Consider the following 27,381-nt stretch of genomic DNA (forward strand, 5'->3'; position numbering starts at 1 on the left):
AAACAGAAGAGCAACCACTGTTGTAGCAAAAAATAAAAATAAAAATCCAAATTGCTATTTTAGATTATGCTCCATTGTCTGATTTGCTTCAGATATACAAGCTGGGGCTAATGTATTTCACTTGCCATTGTACCCCATTTGCTAGCATTCTTTGAAATAAGACGCTATCCCCCACCCCCCTTAATTCTGTTTTAAAGCTTTATAAAATTTACACATGAAACTTCTTTGATGAACAGGATGGCTCCAAATAATCAAAGAATTATTCTGACTTTTTTTACTGTTTCATCTCAGTGCCACAGCTGCAGCTATGAAGGGAGGCCACGATCCCCACCAGGTGGCTATGTAATAATATCACTTTTATTTTGGTTGTCACTCTAAATTATCAACACTCTATCTGGTTGTAATTGCTACAGGATTCATAAATTATTCACTGTAACCAAAATGAATATGTTAGTAGTTAAGAAAACCTTCCCTATTATTGTTATTAATAAGAAACAGTAGGGGTCCTGAAATTTTTCTGGGGCTTGAGGTTTTCTGGAATTTGAAATGCTCTGCTGATGTGAGAGACAAACAACAGCTGGCGTTTATTTCCTCCAGGAAATGCTCTTCTTTTGGGATCCCAAAAGGAGACCCAATGATCAGCAGTGGGAGGAAGGAACTGCTCAATTGTTTAACTCTCCATGCAGTGCTTAGAACAAACAGGTAAACAAGCCATCTTGAAAGACAGCAGAAATGAGAGGAAGTGGTTAGCACCTCTGCTAAAATAGCTTCTAACAAGATTTAACAATAGTCCTTAGAGATGTGTTTTCATAGCAGCAAAATGTGAACATTTTCACCTATTTATCTGTAGGAAAGATTAAAAACAAGCTTTGGAACCAAGAGAAGACAGATCCCAGCAATTTGAAAAAGACAGGAACAAAGGTGTTATTGCAGAAATAAACCCCAAACAAAACAAATCATAAATTTCCAAAGTGCAAAATATTTTAAATTTTCAGTAATAAATCTTACTATTTTTTCAAATCTGGTTTTCTCCACAAATGATAATTCTGTCACCTGATGCTTAACCAACCAAAAACCATTTAAAGCATAACCACAATGTGCCCTACTCCCAGATTGAAAAGGTTTCTTCTGTACTTAAGAATTCACATAAGAAACACATAAGAATTCCAAACGACTTTTAATGCTTTTATGTTTTGCTATGGAACAAATCAAGGAAAACTATCACAAAACCAACAACACATTTTATGCGGTTTCTCCCCACCCCCCTTTGGCCACTGTCTTCCTTAGTTTTGCAACTGTTATCATTATATTTGGAGGCATGCTTCTGAAACCTCATTACCAAAAAATAAATTAAAGAACAGGTGGTGTGTATGGTGGAATGTGAATGGATTAAAAATATAAGATTCAAAGATACTAATGTAAAAATTATTCCTCCATTAAAAAAAAAATACAGAGCTATATTTAAGTGATAAAAGAGTCAGCAACTTTCAGCCACCAAGCAGATCAGTAATTGTTATAAAACAATAAAGATTAAATAAAAATGAACTCTACATTACCAAGAAGCAATTTAATGTTTTCATCAAGTTTTTGAAATGATTTCTAGGAAAAAAAAAGGTTTTAAAAAGTAACTATACCAGCCAATGGACACAATAAGTGCCTGTACAGTGTAAATTACCATGTTAGATACTAATTTGAAACTAAATCCAACAGTGATGGCACAAAGTTTCCAGGCAACAATGTCAGGTGACAGCAACAGATGTGGTCTGGGAGGTACACTATGACAATTTCCTACTTTAAAAAAATGGTTTGGAACAGAAGTATTTTTCAAAGCTTACCAGGCAATAATAATTCAAGCTTGAATTCCCAGTATTTCTTTTTCAAAAAATCAGAAAGACAAGCAGAAAGAAAAGAATGTTCTAGATGTCAGTAAAGAAAAATGAAAAGCAGAAACAGAAACGAATGTGATTGAGTCTGTCTCCTAGTTACATCGGTAGTTGTGTTTCATGCTTGGCTGCTATGTGTTGGAATTTTTTTGTTTTGTATGCATTTTATCTATTTTTATTGGAAGCCACTTAAAGTCAGTATGTAAAATGACCAGCTATATAAATATGTAAATAAATAAAATTATGTTGTATTCTGGTCTCTCTTTAATAAAGAATAAACTTTTTTTATCTTAGTACAGTAAGATTTCTAAGAAAGGATGATTTCTTTTAAATCTTTAACAGCCAAAAAGAGTAGTACAATATGCTATTAAATAGTATATTTCTGAATTGGAGGATACTGCTTTCTATTCTTAACGTTATTGTACTACAACAGGGGTGTCAAACCCAATTGCATCACGGGCCAGATTGTGATGTATCAGGATGATTTTTGCCTTTGCAGAGCCGGAGTGGGTGTGGCCTGCACAGGCTGTATCCGGCCCAGGGGCCACCAGTTTGACAGGCCTGTACTACATCATCAACTTTTCTGACAGAAAAACCTCACAGATTTGTAAGGACAGTCAGTTTACAAACTGAGAAAGCTGCCTGCAGTAATGGGAATATGTTGGTATTGATCATGTACGGACAAATAATCTTGCAGTTTGAAAATATTTTGGAAGCCAGGAAATTTAAATGAGCCTAGCAGAGAAAGGATGATTTGGAGAGAGCTACTACACAATAGTAGCCCAGAGCTACTATACTATATTATAGTAGCCTAGAGCTACTATACCAAGAGTGTCAAACACAAGGCCCTTAGGCTAGATCCAGTCCACGGGGTGCTTAGATCTGGCCCATGGTGCCACCTTGGAAACAACAAAGGACTGGCCCGCGGTGCCTCTGCCAGCGAAAATGAAGCTCGGGAGAGCTACGCACAGCCCTTCCAAGCTCCGTTTTCAGCTGCAATGGCCTCCTGCAGCCCTCTGCCAGAGAAAACAGAGCTCGGGAGGGCCACACATAGGCTGCAGGATGTTGAGCTGGCCACACCCATCCTGGCCATGTCCACTTAGCCCCCCCATGTTCAAACACAACCCTGCTGTGGCTCTCAATGAAATTGAGTTTGATACCCATGTACTATACCATTCTAACTATCAAGAAATCTACCAGGAGAGACAGAACAGTATTATACAAACTTACACAAACTTCAGACTTCTAAAATGAAGGACACCATGGTGCCCACCAAACCAAGTCCTAGTAGATGAAGAAAACAAAGATATTGAGGGGGAGAAGGAATAACTAGGGTGAAATGTAGGTCTGGATGCATTGCCAGTTGATCTGAATCATGCACTTGTACACTCCTCCTACTAAGGTTCTGGAGTCCAGAAAAGGGCTTACAGAAGATCTAGCTGTTTGAACTACAGATTGTGTGTGAACTGCAGATTAGATCTCACGAATGAAAGTTTCTTTGTAAATGATTAAACAATGATTTAAAGCCTCTAGAAAGAATGCCACCCACCCATGCCTTGAAGATGGCAAAAACAGCTGTACTTTCTCTAGCCAGATCTTAGTAAAAGTCATTTTCTACAGCAGGCCTGCACAACTTATAGAAACCATCACATTGATCAATTATAAATAATTGAAAGCCAATCAAATATTCAGCAGCCAGTGGAGCAGAGGCAGTGTTGGAGTTGATGGTGGCAGTGAGGCCTAGAGGCATTGAAAACACTTGCCAGGGCATCTTTTGGGGCAGCAGTACCAGCAAATCCTTCTTGGTGGCAGCAAGTATTTTTTTTAAAAAAATACTGGTGGAATGCATGTTGTACAGGTTTGTTCTAGACTGACCAGTGATTTTATAAGCAAACCAAATTTAAAGATGGCATTATTCATAAAAGATCAGAATATCTGTAAGGTTATAAAAATTAGGAAAAATTTACATTTCACATTTTTTCAACATTGCATTTTTTTTTTCTAGAATATAGGTCCTACCCCATCTTGTTTCAAGGCACTTGGAAATGTTACATTTCCATTAGAGATTCAACTGCAATTACAAATAATTCATCAGTCAATTGGATTTCTCCATATTTACATTATTTACATGATAAAAAGTGTTTATGATTTGAAACTAGTGATGAGCCAATTATCCTTGAATTTAAAAAATAGTTTTATGACTATTAGAATCAGAAAACTTAATCAAGAACCGGTCTTTGTATATTTCTCTCAATATCTACATATTGTCACTTAGAAACACTGCACATGAAAAGAACCAAATTTAGCTAAAGGATTAATATGAACAAGAGGGGATTAAAATAGAAGATTGAATCAATTTGTTAGAATTAATTAGATTTTTGTTCTCCCAAAAGTTATATTTTCTGCCTGTAGCAGCAACTAAACAATATCCAGTTCAAAATGTTCACAGTATTACTTTATATCCCTAGTTTATAATTCAGAGAATGCTGCATTCTCTGCAACAAGTCTTTCTGGATATGTACACAGAAAACTGTCATATTTTGTTACCTCAAGAAAGGATTAAACACATTTTATTAGTAGACAGAATTAAAATTATAAATATTCTCTTGCAGCCTTGGTATGAATGGCTATCTATAAACAGGTAATACAATGTATGGTCAAAATGACTAATTTAGATACCATAAAAAAGATAATCTGCTACATTTATTTAACTTTTAACCATGAGCTCAAGAACTTTTCTTTCTGTGACTATACATTAGATCCCCATTTTTAGATCTTTACTTCCCTATACAAATGAAAAAAGCATATCCAGGGTATGATCACTCTTTTTTGTGAAAAAATTCCATGGCATCTATGAAATTCTGAGCCACACTAGACTACATGGCCTCAAGCATGCATACCAGGTCTTTATGAATGCTAAGATCTTCTCTAGTAAAAGTTCGGCATCAAATTTGAAAGCACTCTAGTAAAAAACACCACAAACAGGACAAGCTTTGACCTGTCCCAAAGGTGATACAAACATTCAAAACTTGACACTTTTGGTGGACAAGAAGTCTGGAAAGGGAGATGGATCACAATACTTACTGTTCTTCAAGCCAAGTCTGGGAACAAAATACCCTGGAGCAACAAGTACCCAAGCAGACATTGCTCACTGAGTTTTATTTCCCCAATGCTTGCTCATTCTCCTATTTTTTTTTTTTGGGGGGGGGGGAGAGGGGGCTTACATTTGCCAAATGGCCTCCTGTCCACAATTAGAATATGAATGAGATTTCCCAGAATGAACCCTGACTGAAAAGGGTTCAGTCTTCTGCTTCATCCAGGACCCTCAGAAACGGATCACTTAGTAGTCCCGCAACAATTTTCCCTAGAAAGGATAGGTTGGAAATGGAGTTAAAAGTTGTTCAAGACTGTCTATTAATGGCCTCTTGGGAAGCAGGAACACTACTGCTTCCTTCAAGGCAGCTGGAACTACCCCCATCCACAAGGCGGCATTAGCCATTGTTTAGATACAACTGCATGCAACCTTCTGGGAGGCCTTAACCAATCAGAAGAGGCATGGATCTAAAACATGACTGGAGTCCAACTATGGGCCAGTCCAGTGCCTAGAAAATCTTCACAGTCGCCCTACAAAGCTTTACCAGGCTCTTTTTGGACCCCTAAAACAGGGCCAAAAACCAGCTATCCATGAACATACTAAAGCTAACGCCTAACTTATATGACAAAAAGCCCCCCAATTTGGCAATTTAGTTGTTTTAAAGGGCACCTTATGCCTCTCCAAAACTCAAGGCACTTCCTTGGGCTCTTCAAATCCCTTAATATCCCACAACATAAAAACAGTAATTTCATGAGGCATAAATAGGAGTACAATAAATTGTATTACGGTAGAACAAATCAACTGTATTCCATATGTTAAGTAGAATGCTTAGTTTTAAAAGGCATAGTAGACATACAAGAAAACTAATGAAATGGAAAAGTAATGTAGGGAGAAGAAAAACCTTTATACAAAAGAAAAATAAACTAATGGCAGATTCTACATCCCCCCCCCACCCAAAGCAAAACAAAAGAAAACCCCATCAATTCCATATAAGCTACTGTTCCATGATAGGATAAGGAATAAAATCAGAAAGACATCTATAGATAAAATTGTTGTAGTGAGGCCTGATTTTAATTACTCTTACATAAATTGGAAAAAATATTGTTCTAGGCTTAGCAAAATGTGTGGATTGTTAGTAACTGCAAACGTGATTGCAAGGCATGGTAAAGCTCTAATACTCCCTTTGAAAATATGTGGGAATGACAGAATTACTTTCTGGGGGCAGTGTTTTATAAATATATATGTGTGTGTGTTGGCATATTATCACCCTATCCATATGATCTCACTGGTCATATGTCATTTCAATTGTACACATTTATTTAAAAAATGGTGGTTATATTAAAGCAAATTATACGATGTACAGAAAAAAGATATATTTCTATACAAAAGATAAAACAATATTAGTAAATGTAACCAGAAAAAGATCTGTGATTGAGTGTTTATTCATAACATGTCACGGAACAAGCTTAGGATTTCTTTAAATGCTGAGAATTTAGTAGCAGATCTTTGGTAAATTGTTAAACTGATATGTATTACATTTTGTATTTTTCATAGTACTTCCAACTTCATCGTGCCTTTTTTCAATTCTGTCACAAGTAACAAATATATAAAGTGGGTTATCTGTATAAAATGGCAGAAATGTTTGCATAGGACCAAGATTAAGGCCTTTGATTGCAAATTATAAAATAATAATCAGACAGCAGGGGCAGCAAGAGTTTCAGTATGCTCTCAACTTCAACAGTACCAAAGCTTCTCAGTGCACATATTAATTTTCAAAAATCACTCACTGCTTCCACAAAACTACAAGCAGAGAGACGTTAGCCAATGGCAGTTCAAATGAATTCAGTAACACATAGGACGTAGCAGATGAGCCTTTTCTGCTGTGGCATCCACCCTTTGGAGATAAAATTAACCCCAAGCCTTCTGGCCTTTGGGAAAGCTCTCAAAATGTGTTTTTTCTCCCTGCAAGCCTGGGGGCTCCCTGATAACAGAGAGCCTGCATGCTGATTATACCATATGTAAACATCTTCCCTCTCGTGGTCTTAATTCATCCATGCTTATTGTTTTAATGGGCTTTGAAAATGTTTTAATTCTTGATTTTATTGTATATCACACAGAATCACTGGGTTAGATGGGCAGCCAAATAAATAAAGTAGGGGAAGAATCCCAGAACTGCTTACCCCCATACTATCCAGCCTTCAGAAAAGCTATATGATAACATAGCACAGATAACTCTATGCAGGAAGACAATGTGATTTCCTTTCATGTTTACCAACAACAGTTAAATTTTACTGAACTTAATAAAACAGATACATATAATTTACGGTCAAACTTTATTCTGCTTAATATAGAGGGCAGCTTGGTGTTAAAGAGTTTCTAAAAGTAGGGAATATGTTCATTTCAGAGTATCCTGAAAGGAAGAATATAAACTGCTATCCTTTTTTGCAGCAAGATAATAGCTCTAGTGATGCAGGAATAAGATGTGTAATCCTCCAGCTGACATGTTATTTTATGGGCAGATGTTAAATGGGGTTTTTAACAGAGGTAAAAGATAACAATAATTCCATACCCATGTAATGAAATGAAGATTTATCTAGAACTAACATTAATTAAATAAAGTAATATTTTAAGCAGGGAAAATGTTTCCCAATTCATAAATATATTAGTTTGATCCAAAAGTTAATACTATATATGCAAATTAAACTGCAGGTTGTCCTGCATAGTTGTTACTCTAATCTGAAACCAACTTTATATTTTGTTTTTTTTAAAAAAACAATCATACACCATATACTTTTCTCATAAAATGGAGAGAAGCTAGTAAATAACACAAGGGAATATCAAAGCATTAAATCTGCAAATAGCAACAGCAGTTAGACATATACTGTCCTATAGCGCCTTACAACTGTCTCTGGGAGATTTACAAGGTAGAAGAATTATTTGCATATTGCCCACAACAATCTGGCTCCTCATTTTACCTTGGAAGTATGGATGGCTGAGTCAAGCTTGAGTCCCATCAGGATCAAACTCCAGGCTGTGGGCAGAGTTTGCCTGCAATACTCACTTTAACCACAGCACCACCAGGACTCCTCAGAGAAATGTAATATTTCATGCAAGAAGATTCCATTGATAAATGTGTGTTTATGTATGAACTCTGTTAGCACCCAATAAAATAGTTTCAGTCAACAGAGTGCCTATATATTCTACATGAGGGGAAAAATGGTACAGATAATGTTAGAACAGAGCTGGTATCAGTCTTTCTTGGGGGACCAGAATCCAGCACCAAAGTCATGAATATTAAAACTGCTTTTATTATAGGGTTATAGTTAAAGAATCTTGCAATTCTGAGCGTGCTTCCCCTTTCCTGCCTTCATACTAAAGAGAACAAGGGACAATCTGAGATGCTTTCTCAAATTGTATTCCTGCTCTTATCCAAACATTCCCTTGGCTGTGACTCTGCCTTCTCTTCTGCAAGGTTATTCTCACAGCCCATTATAGCTGGTACGGCAAGTATCATTTGTTCCTAGGTCTATTATATAGAATCATACAGAACATATCATATAGAAGAGAGTTCCCCAACCTTTCCGGCTTGGCAGACTGGTGGAAACAGCAGTGGTGGCAGGGTGGGAGGGAGAGGGGATCGCTATCACAAATGCAGCTGCATGTGTGCTTGCCCACTACTTCTGTGGCCCAGTTCCAAATGGGCGTAGCCCAACAGAGGACCGCAGCCTGGGAGTTGTGCATCCTTGATATAGAAATACTGAACAACTGCCAGTCCCAATCTCAGGCTCATAAAAAGAATGATCAGATTTCCATTGACTTGAAAAAATAAGAGGAAAAGACTTAAGAATTTAAACTCTGGGACAAATACTTATCCATATACTTTGATATCCATATAACATATAGGCAGAATATTGATACATATCTAACTTCATTCTGATCTGCAATAAAGAAACTAATATGCCCTAGATGTATCTGTGAGAGTTTACAAAATGAGTTGTCTTGAGCGTTAATTATATATACCATGTTTCCCTGAAAATATGACCTACTCAGAAAGTAAGTCCTAGCTTGATTTTTACACATGCGCCCAATATAAGCCCTAATTAAGACATCAGTCACTCCAGGGTGCATGGGTAAAAATTAAGCTAGTATGGGGATGGAGAGTGGTGGAGCTGCCCTACTACTTACCTTTGGATAGTTGCAGCCAGGCTTCACAGACTTCGACCCATTTCTTCTGCTGCAGCTGGCAAGATTTTCCTGAAGGCTTCTGTAGCAATAACAGAGTTCCGGATCGATGAGAAGCCCAACAATTAGATTTGCCTATGTCTTACTCCTCATTATGAAAGGACGGTCTTCATCTAGTAACCAAGCATTAACTATAGCAACAAATTTTGTAATACTGATAATTGTTGAACAAGTTGTCAGTGTCTTGCTCCAGGTAACCAGATAGTCTACAACTGGACTCTTCCTCCACTAAGTATCTGCCTCTTTGCTTGACAGATACTGTATGATGGAAATTCAAGGAAATTTATAGCCTGCCTCACTCAATGTGAATACACTTTAGCATTCTTCCCCAGTTTGCAATATAAAGTATTAGAATATTCATTTACTTTACAGAAGACATGTGCAATTGTTCCTTAATATTAAGCACATTTTCAATTAAACTCTTATGTGACAGACTATCCAACCAAGTCATCTTTTCTCTGACAAATATGTCTTCAATAATTGAGACAAACTACTTAACTATTTCTTGAAATCTAAATTTCATTCAAATTTAAGGCAGTTTTTTTTATTAGATGTGTTTGTGTATAGTGGGAGTGCAATTACATTTCCAAATAGCTCTCCAAAAGATTTAACAAATACACTTGTTAAAATAAATAAGGTACAAGCCATGACATTATCAACATGCATATATTAACTTTTTGAGTCCCTTCAAAGCAGACTGGTTGTATTTGAAAACTTTCTAGAAAAGTTCATATTCAGCCAAGTATAATTAATCCATTGGTACAAATCCACTGAACAAAATTCAGAATATATTTTCCTTGTGACAGATAATCTTAAATTATGCAATATTGAATCTACCTGAGGTTTAGAGACAAAAGAAAAAACATGTGAAAATGGGCAGTACCACAATTAACAATTTTATGAAACCAGCTCTTGTACCAGACATGACCAAGATTTCTTTGAACTTGTGTGGGGATGAAAGAAAACATCCAAGTCCTACATTGCAAAGAAAGAAGAAAACAAAAACTTTCCTCTGTGTAAACAAAATCCAAATAAATCTTGACCAAGAAACCAGGCAAGTAATGTTATAAAGTATGAGGCATTAAATCTAGTTCATTTTCAAAACAAACAGCATTCACAAACTTGTAAAAATGAGTCCCAAAATGATAATAGGAAAGACAACAAAGAGCTTATTTACAGGACAGTAAAACTGAGATAATGCATATTTTAAAGCCAAACCATATACCATATTTTATCCAGCTGACAGCAGTTTCAGCACTAAAAATATAACCCAGGAATATCAAACAAATATCTTAAAAGCTAGCCCTTGCTCAGATCACATGAAATATTTATTTCAAGAAATATAATGATTTCCAGTTTCCTGGTTTCATATTTACAGTTTTGTTTTGCTTTTTAAAACTACATATATATTTCAAATCTATTCTGATAACTGTTTTAGGTCAGCATCAAACATTGCAACCAACAGAAGAAGAGACGTGTTGGGGGGGGATTAGTCTTCGAGTTATGACCATAACTGAGCTCAAAATTTATGTTGCTAAGTGAAACATTTCTTAAGTGAGTTTTGCCCTATTTTACAACTTTTCTTGCCACAGTTGTTAAGTGAATCTGGATTCCCCATTGACTTTGCTCATCAGAAGTTTGCAAAAGCTGATCACACAACCCTAGGACACTCCAACCATCCTAGATATGAGTCAGTTGCCAAGCATCTGAATTTTGATCGCATGACCACTGGGATGTTGCAACGGTTGCAAGTGTGAAAAATGGTCATCAGTCACTTTTTTCAGTGCCGTTGAACTTTGGACGGTCACTAAATGAACTGTTGTAAGTCAAGGACTACCTGTATTAGTTTGAGATCATAGAAATGCCATCCTCTGCTATAAACCAATTTTCCATTTTGCTACAGAGAAAGGACTGAAGTTTAATGTTAGCTTACCAAGCAAAATTAGAAACCAATCAGTAAACATGACATTAAACCCTATTACTTGTTGTAGATAAAATAGAAAACTGGTTTATGAAACTAAGATATCAAAACTCGCATCTGAGGAAAGGGGATGGATCATAGACCTAACATTCCTTATTCAATATATCATGGTTTTAGATCCCATGAACAGTATATTTATTTTTGTGTGTGCAATTATTAAATTGCATTTATATAGCCATCCATCTTATGCAACATAACAGGCCACTCACAAATAACTATAAATCTCTCTATATATAAAATTTAAAACAGGAAAGCATCCCCAAACTGCCATGCAACCCTTTCATAAGAAAACCTTATTGGGTTCCAGCCTCACACTACCCTAATGCCTATGGGTAAAGCCAACTTTTTGTGGCTTGCCTACCAGGGGGGAAGAGTGTTTAATGCTACCTAGGTCCCATTAAATGGCAATATTTGAAGGAAGGAATATTCAAAGTGCCCCCACCTTATCAGAACTAGTACAATGGGTAGATATCCTTGGGGAGAGATAGGACTGCAAATAAACTCATCATCACAGAAATAAATACGAATACAATATTTGCAACTAAATACCATACCTTTTTTTTTATACTGATGAGGGTCTCATCATGAAATCCAACATCCACTGTGAGTTCCCAACATCCACAGAACATATATACACATTATGTTGTTATAGAAATGGGTAGTATATATACTATTGTGTATAAAAAGTTGAGACTTTTTGTTATTATTTTCTACTATGCTAAAAAGAGTTGGAATGTCTTTTTTTTCCTTTCCCCCACATCCCCACATCTCCATATCTCTTCTTCTCTTTTTCCTCCTCCTGGTTTCTCATCGTTTTCATTTTCCTTTATATTTTATGTTCTGATAAATGAACAAAATTATTATTATTATTTTTTTAAAAAAGACGGTATACACAGATTACAAATGCAAAACCTAAACATGCTCTCTGTTTTAAACAGCTATGGGGAAAGTGTGACAAAAGGCTAATTCTTCCACATCAGAGTGGCCTAAAGAGATCTACACACAACAGCATACATTTCTTATCAGGTAGCATTTTCAAAGAGGCATACCTGTGAAATTATACTCATAGCCATTACTTACACAAGCATTAAATGGAACTAAACGGAATGCCAGAAAGATAAGATGCTCAGAGTTAAGGGCCAGCTATGATTACTCAGTGTTTAAAAAGTTAGCAGTTACTGAATGCTAAACTGTATCACTGCCTTCAGGGCAGGGAACAGAGGATCTAATTTTTCACATGACGAGCAACATTATTGTATCACTTTTTAAAGGTGAATGGTGAAAACTCCTGTTTCTATTTGTAAGAAGGCAAAATAATATTTCTTACAATACTTCTTTTAAATATATCCCCGATCCTGCCAGTTCTAGTACCATGATTCCAAAGAGTTTAATTGAAGAGATTTGGCAGTGTTTTATATGTAACAAAGACATCCTTTGATTCAAGAGTTCATTAGTCAGTGGAATTTTTAAAAAGTACTAAGAAACAAAAAACAAAAGACTTGTTCAGTTTTCCTCTCCTGAGATGTCATAATCTATCATGAACAAGACTTGAACTTCTAGCATGTACAATATATAAAGCAAAAAACCCCACTTTCGACAACAGAAATCAAACGAACGAAGTCTATTTTTTTCTATTTTGAAAAAAGTTATGTTTATGGTTACTATTATTTTCTCTTCCAATTTACCCACACTATAGAATTACGTACTGTGTTAAATATTATATAGGAAATAAGTAATAAAATGTAGGAAATAACATAATGTTTAATGTAATGATAAGACTACCAGATTTGAATGGCAAAGAAGCCAAAAGGCTAAATGAGGGCAAGAAAAAGATACAGAAATCTTTATCTTCCATCTACTTGTTTTCTAGATTTTTGCATCTTAGTTCTGATAGCATGAATGGATTACATCTTTTTTTTTTAGCACTCAAACACTGAACGAAGAATTAGGTAAAGTTGGAATTATGAATCAAATTAACTGGATGTGTGGCAAAAACTCAGATCAATATTATAAGCAAATGGTATCATCAAACCATATTGAATTAAAAATTAAAAAGAGCAACAAGAGCGCTTCACCTTTTCAAAGAGCAATAAACTCCAGTTTGTCATTCACTATTCAAGAAAGCTTCAGTTAATCTTGATTGATTTATACATTCAGAACATCTATTGTCAACTTTAGGCTCTTTCACTCAACATATAATGTGTCAAAATGTCCTAGTTACCAATCTGAAAAGATTCATAATTATACAAAGACTGTGGGTATTTATTGGCGCCAGTCTGTAGAAGGAGGCCTTCTCAATTATTTTTCCAAGAAATAAGCCAGCCAAGAAACCATTCATGTGAAAAAGCTGATGAGAAGTAATAGAATGCTATTTCTCAAACACTGTGAAAAGGACTGTTTACTCCTAAAGGCTTTCAAGGTTTTTTTTAAATAAACACAAAAAGATATGCGACTACAGCTAATTTATTCAATGCTTAAAATTTTGTTTTTCATTAGTAACTTCAACAAAATATGTCCACAAAAACTGGCCCTTTAGATGCACTCTATAACATTTACTCCCACTAAACAAACTTTCAACCCTTTCCAATAAAAAGCAAAATACAATGCAGTGGATAGAAACAGCAGAAGAGACAGTTAAACAGCCTACTTAAGCATAAGTAGTACTCAGATCTTCTGATTCCAAGCACACTCTAACTTTTCAGCAGGGATAAGAGCCAAAACTGAATTGTAATTTCTCTTGCTTATCAAAGACAAACAGGGTTGTTTTAAAAACTATTGATTTGCATTTTCCCCATATGTCTCTGCTGAGTTAGAAGACTCCTCTATCCCTCCCACCCCCAAACCACAACAACACATGTTCTTGCTATGCAGGTGATGATTCAATTATATAATCATCTACTCTGGAATTAATTTTTCTTTTTTATAAGATGAGCATCTTTAGGAAATTATTTTCATGATCCATGGACCATTTTTATATTATCCACTTTGTGTATTAATGTAATCTTTGCCACTTATTTACTTCTTTAGTAACATTTATAATTTTTTAAATACACTGCTCAAAAAAATAAAGGGAAAACAAGCAGAAGACATCCAAGATCTGAATGAATGAAATAGCCTTATTAAATACTTTGTTCGTGTTTCCTTTAATTGTTTGAGCAGTGTATAAACTACTGTAACGAACAAAGTATTTAATAAGGCTATTTCATTCATTCAAATCTTGGATGTCTTCTGCTTGTGTTCCCTTTATTTTTTTAAGCAGTATATATCTAGCCCATATCTTCTGCTATGGCATTCAGAATGTACAATACAGGCCAAATGAATAGTTAAAATGGTCATATTTTTCTAACATGCTTTTTCTAATTTGAAAATATAGAAATGATGTTGCTGCTTTTAATACAGATAATCCTTGGCTTACAACCACAATTGAGCCCAAAATTTCTGTTGCTAAGTGAGATAGTTGAGTTCCCCCCCCACTTTACAACCTTTCGTGCCACAGTTGCTAAATGAATCACTGTAATTGTTAAGTTACTAATATGGTTGTTAAGTGAACCTGGCCTCCTCACTGACTTTGCTTACCGGGTCGTCACAAAAGATGATCGCATGATCCCAGGACACTACAACTATCATAAACAGGCATCAGTTGCCAGGCATCTGAATTTTAATTACATGACTATGAGGATGCTGCAATGGTTGCAAGTATGAAAAACAGTCATAAACCACTTTTTTCAGTGCTGTTATAACTTCAAACAGTCACTAAACGAACTGTTTTAAGTCTAGGACTACCTGTATTGTCTAAATTGCCAGTTGCTTTGATCTCTCTTCAGCCTTGCAATCCCAGAAGGAACTGCCTGGCAAGAAAGAGACATACCAGATCCCTTCCATTGGCCAAAAAAGGAACATCAGAAGAAGAGGAGATAGAAAGAAGAAGGGAGGCCAAGTGCAGAATAGGAACCAAAAAAAGGTGATGAGCCAAATCTGCCATTACAGCTTCAGGGTTGTTGTTTTTGTTTAATTACCACAAAAAGGACCACAAAAAGACTTTTTATGGTCTAATATGGGCTAATGGATTGTAAGCTGGCTGGGGAATTCTGGGAGTTGAAACCTGCCAGGCTTAAAATTGCCAAGATTGGCGACCCTTGCTCTAGAAGACACTTATCGGTCAATACAGGCCATTTTTTCCTGCCCCCTCATAGTAGTCTGTTGCGTGAGATGGAAGCAAGCAGGGTCTGGGTCCAGAGCCAAAATTAGATATAGATGCTCTTTTTCTCAGATACCTCTTTTTTCTCTTTCTGAAACTATGTTTTCTTCCATTCCATGCTGCAGGCTGCAGAAAAGGTCACCGCTCTTAACAAAGGCCTGAACCAATTTTCTGTATTTGGCTTTGAGATTAGTTCAAAGGCTGCATGAAAATTAGTCTTATGGCCTCAGGTTAGCTAACAGTAATTTATTGAGTGGATCAGTTGCTAGACTTAGCAAACAATACCTTTGTTTGCTAAACAGGGACAAAATGAGTATTCAACAGTTTGATACAAAAGATAAATCACACTATTTTTAGACATCCAGCAGGTAGCGCCTGCAGGGACCCTCAGATAAAAAATACCACCAAGGAACAGTCCTATATCTATAAGCTATAGAGGACATAAACTGAACATACATTCACATTTTTTCCAACTTTCTTCACTTCTCTGGAAAAGGAAAGTATTAGTACTATTGAAACAACATGCCATTTGCTCAACTTAATATTTGCCACTCTCTGGTAATAACCATGGCTGCAACTACCCCACAGATCATTCTATATCTTTCATAATCTTATGTATCTTTTATTATGCGGGCCTTTCAAGAACTGGACACTTGACTGGAACCATCAAATGCAGATTATTAGCAATCCAAACAAGTAAATAATTAAAAATGGACTTCTCCTTAAGTCAAGACTGATTCCTAGTGATAGAATACATAAGGCTTTTTGTTTTTTTTACAGAATTATGGAAGTGTTTGCCAATTATTTCTTCCGGATTTCCCCCTCATTTCTCAGTCTAGCCTACAGTCCCTTTCTTTGAAGGGTGGAATATTATAAAAATACAATTAGAGAACAAATCTGTTTCTTAATTTTGCCTCATTTTTCAATAATGCAGCACAATGCTAAAATAGATTGCTAACTACCTTTTTTTTTTAAAGGAGAGATACTTGAATATCTTCCAGGTATTAGAAAAAACACTTCCCAACTAATTCTTTTAAATGTCACATTTAGCCACATAAATCAGATGAAAGAACACATGAGCATGACAGCTGGTGTTACAGCAGTATCTTTCAAGTGGTTTTTACAACAGCAAAAATTCCCCACTGAAAAGAACGCAGTTTAGTTATCTGATTACCAAGATCAATAACTGCTCTTCAATTGCAAGGGTTTCTTTTTAAATAACAGCCAGGTGTTTCCTAAGGAATGGGAACCATAGCACTTATCAAACAAGATTAATATTACTGGAAACAAGAAATAATTCTAAAAATCTGTTTGATAGCATCGCTATGCATCAGAGAATGTAACCCCAGCTAAATAAGAAACCATGCATTCATTCAAGGAATATATTGTTCTGATTTAAAAGAAAAACTTTCTTCCATGGGGCTTTTCTACCTGGCAAGAAGAGTATGGTGGAAAGGAAAAGAACGGTAAGGGTCAACAGCAAAGACTTCAAACCTAAATATACTTCTTGCTTTATAACAAATCCCAATGAAATCAGCAGTGCCTCACTTCTACCTCAACAGGGCTAGGAGAATACAATTTGTTATTCGGCACTTATTTTCTGTTGGGATCCTCACTTATTTGACCGCAGGTTGAAACCGTTTAGTTTACAAGCAGGAATCGCTTAAGGCACGATTTGGGATTAGGAAGGAGAACGTGAGCATCACCCTTCCGCCCCTCCCTCCTTTCCGAACCAGAGCGATCAAAATTACAAACGTTCTCACTTCTCAGGATTATAGATCTGTTTCAACGGACCATGGAGGATGCGCCTTCAAGAGAGTGAAAAAGGAAAAAGAGCACAGTCTCTCTCACCTGCTAGGCTTCCGGGTCTCTGCAAAGTGGCCGTGGCATATAGTTCCTGGGAATGTTTGCTGTACTGCTCGGAAGGGTGGACCAACCTCTTGGTGGGCGAGAGGGTCGCGTAGGTGCCGATGGTGGAGCTCAGCTGATGAATGGGAGAGGAGATGTTGGACTGGATGGTGGGAGGGGAGGTGACCCGGATCGGGGAAGGCGAGAGCCCCGCCGAGGAGACGACGATGTTGATGGGCGAGCTGGTGCTGTAGGACTTGGCGAGGCGGCTGGGCGACTGCTTGGGGGAGGAAACCCGCTGCGTGGTGCCGTAGCCGCCGCCGCTCTCGGAGGCGGAGCCCGCCCGCTGGAGCTTGGTAGGCGAGCCCACCTGCTGCATGGACAAGGGCGAGCTCACTCTCTGCGCCGGCAGCGTGGAGCTGGAGTAGTAGAGGGCCGGCGAGTGTGGCTGCTGCGAGGAGGAGGAGCAGGAGGAGTCCGGCAAGTGGAAAGCGCTCCCATGGCTGGGCGCGAAGGTCTCCCTGGGCAGCGACTGCGACGGGAGTGGCGGCGGCTCCGAAGTGGCGAGGTGGGCAGTCCGGCCAGTGGTGCCCTGCGAAGGAGGGGGATGGGCGGGGAGAGCGAGTAAGTAAACAGGCAGATGAGAGGCGGTCAACGGAGGAGGCGGTTTTAGCCAGCCCACTCCCACTCCCACCCCTCACCCCGCCCCCACCCCGTCCGGAGAACCGGGAAAGGAACTAAACGCGCCCCCGCGGCACATTTTTGAATCTTTTACCGCGGTTGGACCCACATGCTTTGAAAATAAACACTTAATTACTGTGCAAACGCCCTCGTTATGTAGGTTGAGGCTCCGCTCATTGCTCACTCCTTAAGCAGGTCTCGAGCATCTGGCATATATTCTGGTTTGATGTTAAATAAAGTTCATCTCCGTCCTCTTTACTCGAAGGCTGTTTTATATTCACTCAAATGTGTCGCTTATGGTAACTACGGTTACACCTTTAGCATGCCGTAGCCGAAATAAGGTCATCTAGCGCTTAAAAGGTTCAGCGTTCAAGGTTTTTTTCCCTCTACCCCGAAGCACGCTTGGGGAAATGGGCAAGAAAACGACTTTCGCCGCGTAGTTTTATACTCTGAATAATAATCATATTTGTGTAAAACATAAGTGGCACAAAATGTAATGTGCACCTAAAGTAGTTTCCTCCCTCAAGAGGGTCTTGAAAATAGTCTACTGGGATATTCAAAGTATAATAGCCCTCATTGTAAATCACTTCTTAGGGTATTTTGGGGAGGGCCTTAGCTGATACACTAGCATTAAAATGTTATTCTAAGGATACTGTATGTTGTGCATTAGCTACCTTAAAATATATTGCCTACAGAAAGAATTACCAGTAATCCTTCAGTTCTGTTGTATGCATATAATGTCATATTTACAGTTTTTCATGCATGTGTTAAGAAACAGAATGTCTGAAATGATCTAGCCTGGGGTTTGTCACTAACTGCAATAGAAATATTTATTATCCTCATTATAGGATTATAATAAACTCAGTTTTTTAAAATGATAACATAAAGCAGTAGAAGAAATACATTTATTTTTACTCTCAAACAACTGAAGCTTTCTTCTTTGACTTACCAATTTAAAAAAAGCAAAGCAAATACTGATTTAAATGTCCCTTTTGAAAGCAGTCAATAATTATTTCTTTAATAGCATGTTCTCCAATATGAAAGACAAGCAATATGATGTGTGGCACCTTCTTCTACCTAGAATTCTTGGATAGGATTCTGGTTCTAGAGTATTAATCAGTGCATCATCAATTGACCTCAATTGTGATACACCTAGGTAGAACCTCACCTTGAATACTATTCCCTACATTCTAGTTGGTGGAAACAGTTGCTGAAGCACAAATCCTCTTGCATAGCAGAAACAAGTTGGAGAATCTGTTTTCTGACCTCTTAGGAACTTCTCCCTTGAAAGAGCTGGCTAGCTCATGGGTCAAAACTTATTTTATCTAATTGCTTAAATGCGATTAGAAAAAAATCACCCAAGATTTTCTCTACTGGTTTTCAATTTGATAAATATGCTTTTTAAATTTTTTGGGGAAACTGTGAAACAGATTTCTGTGAAAATCTTATGGAGTATGGTGACTTTGCACAGTTGAGAGGTGTATGTGAATGTCATCTTTTTCTAGGTAAAATCTTTTATCTTCCCTTTCTCTCCATGCTCCAAATCCCAAAAGGCTATTTCAGATAGAAAATGATTGTAACGAGAGAGGCTTACAAGTGAGTGAAAGAACAAAACTTGCTGTGGTGGCACTTTCTTACCACTTCAATAAGGTAATTCAAAAACTTTACCAGAAGAATTTTTTTAAAAGCTCTTATGAATCCCAAGAATACATTTTTGTTTTGTTTGTTGTCATTGCTAATTTTAAATTGCTGTTCACTATTGAATTGTATATCAAGTGGACAGCCTTAGAAATCAATAGATAGATAAATCTCTTCTGGGAAGAAAACTGAGGAATTTCAAATGAGTATCTATTTGTCTGTTCTTCATCAGTTCATAGATAGAAGGGGAAATTGAATGCAGTCATATTAAGAAGCAAAAGGGAGGAGGCTGTTTTCTTTCTTTTTAAGAAGGTGGGGATTGTGATATGTATCCATAGAAATACTGTACACTGCTATACCCAAATAAATGTTAATGCACAATCAGTTTATATCATACAGTAAATATGGATGACTTCTTGTTTACAGCTGATAAAGTTATCAAAGGTTAAAACATTTGTCTTCTACTTGATGTCCCCCAGATGTGTTGGGAGTCCCATTTCCAGCCAATAATTATTGGCTGGAAATTTGGGGAATGAAAATCATATAATACTACTGGAAGACACCAGATTTAGAAAACGCATTAAACAAATTCATGTAGGATAAGGGTAGTAAGGTTAGCTCAGCCTTGAGTTTAGAAAAGGGCGTGTTTGAATACATACCAGTTGGAGCAAGCAACATGCATCGTATAAATTACCATCATCTGGATGGATGGCCTTAGTAACAGGATGCTAGAGTACAAACATTTTTTTGGGCTGATTCATGGTATAGTTTTATCATTTCATTTCATCTAAATATATGACTTCAGTTTGATTCTAGAGATTAAAAAGAATCGCTGAGATTGCAACGCATACATTTTAAAATTAACTTTAAAAGCATCTGTGAAACTTTCAATGTACAAAACTACTCTGAGAAAGCTAAACATACAAGACAGCGGGGACTGGTGTGGGCATCCTCTTTGCCATTTGGAAAGGACCTAATTATTTTTTATAAAACAGTAGCTGGGTTCAAATCCAGTTCCTGAAAATGTAGAGGGATTTTGTTTCAACTTGAAATAAATGTTACAGTGAAAACTGAAGTGAATGAAGAAAATGTAAAAAAAAGAAAAAAAAAAAGAAAACCCAAAACACTGGCTTTGCATACAACCATCTAATTCTTCATCTCTTGTATTCTGTTTCAACGTATACCAATATAGTTATGTGTTTGTGTGATTCTTGTGTACAAGAATCCTATGCAACTATTCCTTCCAAACTGAAAAACAGTTATTATTTATTTACCAGGAGTATAAGAAAGTGAGGGTTGAGATGGAGCTGTGGAAAATTGTGAAATCAATATTGGATCCAATTCAAATAGAAATTTCATCTTGAATAAAAACCATACTTTGTGGGACATATCTGCACAAGGCTATGGGATCTTGCCCGTTATATATGGAATTTGCCTTAAATCTTGTAAAAGAGATGAGGAGGAGGAAAAGAAAGTTCTCAGCAGTTGCCTCTTGTTATAAATTTCAATTATGTGCCTAAACCCATTCTGGAACACTAAAGAATAAAATCTCATCTCTCAATGTAGACGGCATTTTAGTTTCTATCAGACATCTTAGGATGAATAGATCAACCAGAGCTGTTAATCTTGTAACATTAAAATCCTCTATTAACTGCAATTGGACTGAGAAATAGCTGAACACTCCATTAAAAAGCACACACTGTTTTTAAAAATAATTTTTGTGGCAATACCCTTTCTGTTTGTTTTTCTTCAACATACAGACATTTTATTTGAAACAATGAAGAATGCCTCCAGATATTGGAAATTGACATGACTTTTCCTTCATTTTCATTTTTTCTGTTCAAGAAGTATGATAAAAGAGAACAGCTACATGCTTGCAAAAATTAGGGTTTTTTTTTTAGTGAAAATTAATAAATTCTAAAATATATTTATTATATCTTTTCATCCCAGATAAATTTTGCTTTATTTTGTTCAAAACATAACCATTATAATGGTAAGTTTGCAATTGCTTTTAGCTTTGTACAATATGCAAAGCTATTTGTGAATCAGTCAGATCAGATTGTGGCTCAGCATATATGATCCTGCAAAAGATTCAGCAATCTTAAGGATGTGTATTTGGAAGTAAATTATAAATAAGTTATTATGTCTGTTCTTCTTAAATGTTTTTTATTAAATGAGCCTGCAAATATTTCAAAATAATGGTTTTTTTTTAAAGGTGGATTTATTTTATATTAAAATAACAATTAAGATTGTTCTAACTAAGGATTTAGTATATCTATTCAGGTATTTCAAATACAGTATGTTAGGCATGTATTTCTGGTTATTTTATTTTGATATGAATGATTGCTTTATTTCATTTCAGGATAAACCTCCTGAAATATTCAGTAGGAAGCTTTCTGAATTTTGCACTGGTTCCCCTCTCTTGGGCTCTGGGGAAAGCTGATAGGCTTTTAGTTGCAATAGTTCCTTACCAGTGAATAACAGCTGAAATCTAGAAATTAAGGGAACTGCGACTCTGCATTTCATGGCCTTTTGCACTGTTTGGAACAATATATTCATAGAGATATCACAGATACTGGGGAGATCATAGAACATGCTGAAGTTGTTTTTAATCTGACCTTTTCTACTGCTCATCTGAATATATGGAGAAGTTCAAACTGGTATACATACAATAGGGAGTACATGTTGACTCCATTCAGTTCTTCCACAACTGAAGATATGAAGAGCTTTAGTATCTGAGGGACATCTCTCCCACTGTGAACCTGCATAACCACTTAGATCAGCAGGAGAGACCCCTTTGAAGATGCCATTGATACCATATGTTCAGCCATTTGGAAGATGGGAACAGGTCTTCCCTATATGACTCTCAGAATGCTTTCTCCAGGGATGCACTACTCTCCTATTAGAAAAATGGCAATGATGCATCTCCTTTGCCAATTTTTTTAAAGCTTTAAACTGATTATAATTGGGAGTATTTGATTTTAATTTTAATTATATTGATTTTATTGTTGAATTTTGCATTTTTAACTTGATGGTTGTAATCTTCCTTGACTGCTTCTATAAAGAAAAGTGTGGGGTATATATATATAGTTAAATAGTAATATTTATATGAATGTATTTTGGGGGTGGAATGTTTTCCTGAATCAGGCAAATGCTAGGTCAATTGTTCTTCAGACTAAAGAGTGGAATTCAATGAAAGTAAAGAGGAAGTGCCAAGTGTTCAACCTGTTCTCTACCCACTTTAAAGATGAACTTAGCAAAATACCTGAAGACAGCTTTTGTCCTGATTTCAGAGGTATAGTGAAGGGGTTTTAATTCACTCTGTGTGGCTCACAGCAGGTTTTAATTCCACCTTTAAAACAAGTGGGATTATTTACTGATTTCTTTCCTAAATCTGTTAGAACCAGAATAAATGTCCTGGCAATCCAGAACAGCATGAATTCTCAACAAAACGTACAGAAGAAACAATTTCAAGTGAAATTGAGAAAAAGGGTCAATTTAGCCATCTGAGCAAGTTCCATCATCTTCACCAACCATTCCTCCATTGAGATAGTACTGAATCTTTCTATCTTTGTGTATATAATAATCTTGCTGCTAAAAGGCATGACATTTTTCAACTCCATCAATCACCCCTTCCCCCCAAAATACCTTTAGTCTCAGTTGTAATTAATCTTTAAAATCCTGTAATTCTCTTTAATCAGAGAAAAAACAGTATCTATGTTTACTGCTGATTGGAAACTTTTGCATTAATAGAAAAAATTGAATTTATGATCTCTAGTTTTTGATTAGATAGACAGATTACAGAAAGAAGAGAGTTATAACGGTAGAGTAAAAGGTAAGTTTATAATTGTACTGCCACTGCTGTAAAAAAGATTGGAAGTATCTTTATTCTTACTTTTCTATTTTTTCTTTACTTTTTTTGTACTTTTAGGTTTCTCATTGTTTTTTTTCTTATTGTATATTAATTTTGATGAATTTTGATCTTTTTAAAATTGTAGGAATAAATACCTTTAAAAGAAAGGTATTTATCCATAGATTACATTTTTATGTTCATGCTTAACAACTAAAATTTTGCCTGCTATAATGGAAAGTAATCAGAAATCTAAACTGGAGATTCTATTCTACAAGAATGTAATAAAATTTCCAGGCAATACAATGTGAGCCTTAGAGTAGATAGCTGGATCAGTTTATCAGTGATAAAATGTGTCTCAGTCATTTAATTCTTCTCAGTCATATATGATTTCAGATATCATTCTGGAGATTTACTACTCCTGTTGTTAGTCTTTCTACAGTCAACTGCATTATACTTTGTGAATTAATATGGTGCTGAACAGTATCTGAATAGTGTTGAACAGATAAGCTAATAGTTTATTTATGTAAGTTGTACATACCTTTTGTATTTTTTCAAGTCATTTATGCAGTAAAACTGCTTTATGATAATAAAAAAAGAACTACATACAGACACATGGAAAAGTTATATTATGTGAGGTGCATTTTAAGTAACAACTAAAATTCCTATGATTGTTATCACAAACAGAAAAAGAATTCCAAAAACTGTTATAGTCCTTGGGACACAGGACAGACTGGTGATGAGAAGATATGTTTTGTGCCCAGAGATATTGTAATCACTACACATTATTTTCAAGGTTGCAAGCAATTTATAGATTGAAGAAACTGGCAGTTAATATGATAAAAAAATAAATCCCACTCCTATGATACAGTTCATATGTTGGCTGAGGCTAATGTTGAAAATTAATGTTTTCATTCCTCAATCCTAAAGAATAGAATAGAATGCAAATGAAGTAAGGACAGAATCAAGGGCTTTTATATTTTTTAAGAAAGAGAAATTATTCCCTAAAAGTATATTTTCTGAGAAAGAATGTGAAATGAGATTGGAAGATAAATCACAGTAACACTAACTGGTTGAGAAATGATTTCTTCTATCATTTGATAAAATTAAATCTGTGCCCTGTATCTTGATCAATGTTCAGATTGAAATACAAACCATAAACTAAATTTGCAAAATACAACTTGCTGTATTCATGACTAGCAAGAAACTGGCAAAAAACTTGCAAATCAGTCATGTGACTATTGGATGTTGAAACTAGTCATAAAGGCAAAGCACCTGAATGACGGTCATGTAACCCTGGTGTAATTATGGCGGGCATGCTTTATAGGGTGTAAAGTACTCATTCTAGTCCCATTGTAATTTTGAACAATTATCAAGTGATAGGTTGTAAGTAGAGGACTATCTGTATTTAGAATCAGCTGATTTTGTCATGAAACAGTAAGATTGCTATTATTTACATTAGTTTAATTCTTATTGTTAGGGTGAAGAGGCATTTGCAGGTGAAGAGAACTTGACTGATAAATATTTACAGACAAAGCCCATATCTTTTAGAGATGTAAAAAATAAGAGATTTTGAGATTTGCATTAAATAATAAAAAGGCACTCATTCTAATCATGAGTATTCAAAAAAGTGGATTATAATAAAGCATCTGGGGAAAACTAGATATTTCTGTATGCTTGCATGCATATATATTGTCCAATCTCTTATTAAAAACCTCCAGTGATGGAGCAGCCACAATTTCTAAAGGCAAGCCATTCAACTGATTAACTGATCTGGGATTTCAGAAATAGGCTGAATTTGGATCCTCCATCAAATTCAAAACCATTGAAACCTTTTCTGAGGAGGGACTCTCAGCCTAAAAGCAGATGAGACCACTACATATATGGGGAATAAAGTGGATTTTAGGCTAAAGGTTTGCCATTTGCCTTTGGTGATATGCCTATTTTGGTGGCATAAGGGCTCTGCTTGTCAACCTTCATATTCAAAGGTGCAGTCCCTGTAGGGCATATGAAGGTGCACCCCTAGCATTTATCCACAGTTAGATAAAAGATTATGAAGTAATACAAAATGTCATTAATTGTTATGACTTTGGACTGTAATATATAGAAAACCCATTTAATCCTGTGGAGATTTTTTTTTAATATATATATATATATGTGTGTGTGTGTGTGTGTGTGTGTGTGTATGTGTATATATATGTGTGTGTGTGTGTATGTATGTGTATGTATGTGTATGTATGTATGTATGTATGTATGTATGTAGGTCTTTGGTTATTCGGGTCTTCTCCCACGTAAAATTGGAAGTGTCTTGGCAATGTTTCGACAAAGTCTCATTCGTCATCTTCAGGCTGGTGTTCTCGGCTTCGTGCTTCCAGGAGCAATGTGAGATCGCAGCTGTCTCTTCCTTTTAACTGCTAGTGGGGGTGTGAGCTGATTGGGTGGGAACTTGGCTGTGTTCTGATTGGGTGGAGGTGTGTTCTGATTGGTTAGGGGCTTGGCTGTGCTCTGATTGGATGGGGGGTTGGTTGTGCTCTGTTTGGATGGGGGTGTGTTCTGTTTGGGTGGGGGCTTGGTTGTGCTCAGCTTAGTCTGAGTTGCAGGGGGATTTGAGCTGGTGAGCTGTGTTGTTGTTGTTTGGCTTTGTGTTTGTGGCCGTGCGAGCTCTTCATGGTGGGTGTCAGTCTGCTTCATATATGGATTGGAGGGGTTTAAAGTGGCTAATGATGCAGCTGTGGTCTGGCTTCTGGTCCTTGGTCGTGGCTCATTATCAGTGTGGGTTTGAGTCTGCTTTCTGCGTGGATATGTGGTGGTGACATCCTGTGTGGCTCTTGTGAGTGTGGGTCTGGTGTCATTCGTCGTGTTAGGGACTCGTTTGTCAATAAGGGCGGGTTTCCAAATGGCTGGTAGGCAGGAGGTATCATCTCGTTTGTTCATGCTGTGTGGGCGTTTTTCTATCTCGATGGCTTTTCTGATTATTCTGTTGTTAAAGTGTTCAGTTTTGGCGATAGTTCTGGTCTTTTTAAAGTCAATATCATGTCCTGTGGCTTTAAGGTGTTGGACCAGGGAAGAAGATCAAAATTTAATCCCCACAGGCTTCCAACTGAAATTCCACTCCAACTCTGCAGGTACCAAACGCATTCTGAAAAGAACAGAACTAGCCCTAATCAGAAATGAACTCCACAGAAAAAGATTCCTCCTAGACCGAATCAACAAGGATCTCCTCACACTTCACCTCAAACTCAGCAACAAGATCCACCCCACACTTTGGGACAAATCCAAACAACTTGCCGTCTGGAGAGCCGAAACACAGATCACCCTCAAGACAGACACACACACCAACAAACTCCGAAGACTACAAGAACGCCAGAAACAATCCCCTCCACCCTCACAGCCACACATGAAACAAACAGTGCATAACATCTCAGATAGGATCCTCACCAAAGCCAAAACCAATGTCCTTTCCAAAGGATTCAACTTTGCAGTCGCTCCCAAAAGCATCCCCACTGAAAACATTATATGCGGAGTTGAAACCAGCCTGACCAAAATCAACCCCGACGATGCAAACAGAATCAGACTCGAAATCACCAACATCCGCTGCACCAGCAAGCCACCCAAAAGTAACTTACCCAAAGAGGAACAGACAGCACTATTTAACCTGAAAGAAGACACCAGCATAATAATCCTACCAGCAGACAAGGGCAATGCCACGGTGGTTATGAACACATCTGACTACCAAACCAAATTAACCAACCTACTCCAAGACTCCATATACAAACCCCTAAACACAGACCCCACCACCTACCTGGAAAAAACCACCAGATCCAAAATAAAAGCCTCCCCCATCAGCAAAGAGATTCAGCAAAGAATCATTCCCAGAGAGAAATCATCCAGATGCCCTAAGCTTTATGGTCTCCCCAAGATACACAAAGAAGGAACCCCACTTAGACCCATAGTCAGCTCCATAGG

The 27,381-nt window shown here is 36.8% G+C and overlaps 1 protein-coding gene across 21 annotated transcripts in view; it reads right to left on the bottom strand.

The window, feature by feature from the left end:
- The window catches only part of CTNND2 (catenin delta 2), a 479,927-nt gene that overhangs the window by 212,581 nt on the left and 239,965 nt on the right, over positions 1-27,381 (bottom strand). For all 21 annotated transcript variants that reach the window (XR_015733589.1, XR_015733588.1, XR_015733587.1 and 18 more), the window contains one exon: positions 17,250-17,838. Coding sequence is in view for 17 of the 21 variants with exons in the window: in XM_034411885.3 (XP_034267776.1) it covers positions 17,250-17,838 (589 nt within the window). In the remaining 4 variants the exon portion in view is untranslated. The remainder of the gene's footprint in view (positions 1-17,249; positions 17,839-27,381) is intronic.

The sequence above is a fragment of the Pantherophis guttatus genome, chromosome 3 (assembly GCF_059756535.1).
Source record: "Pantherophis guttatus breed Tessera chromosome 3, ASM5975653v1, whole genome shotgun sequence".
NCBI classification, from domain to species: domain Eukaryota; kingdom Metazoa; phylum Chordata; class Lepidosauria; order Squamata; family Colubridae; genus Pantherophis; species Pantherophis guttatus.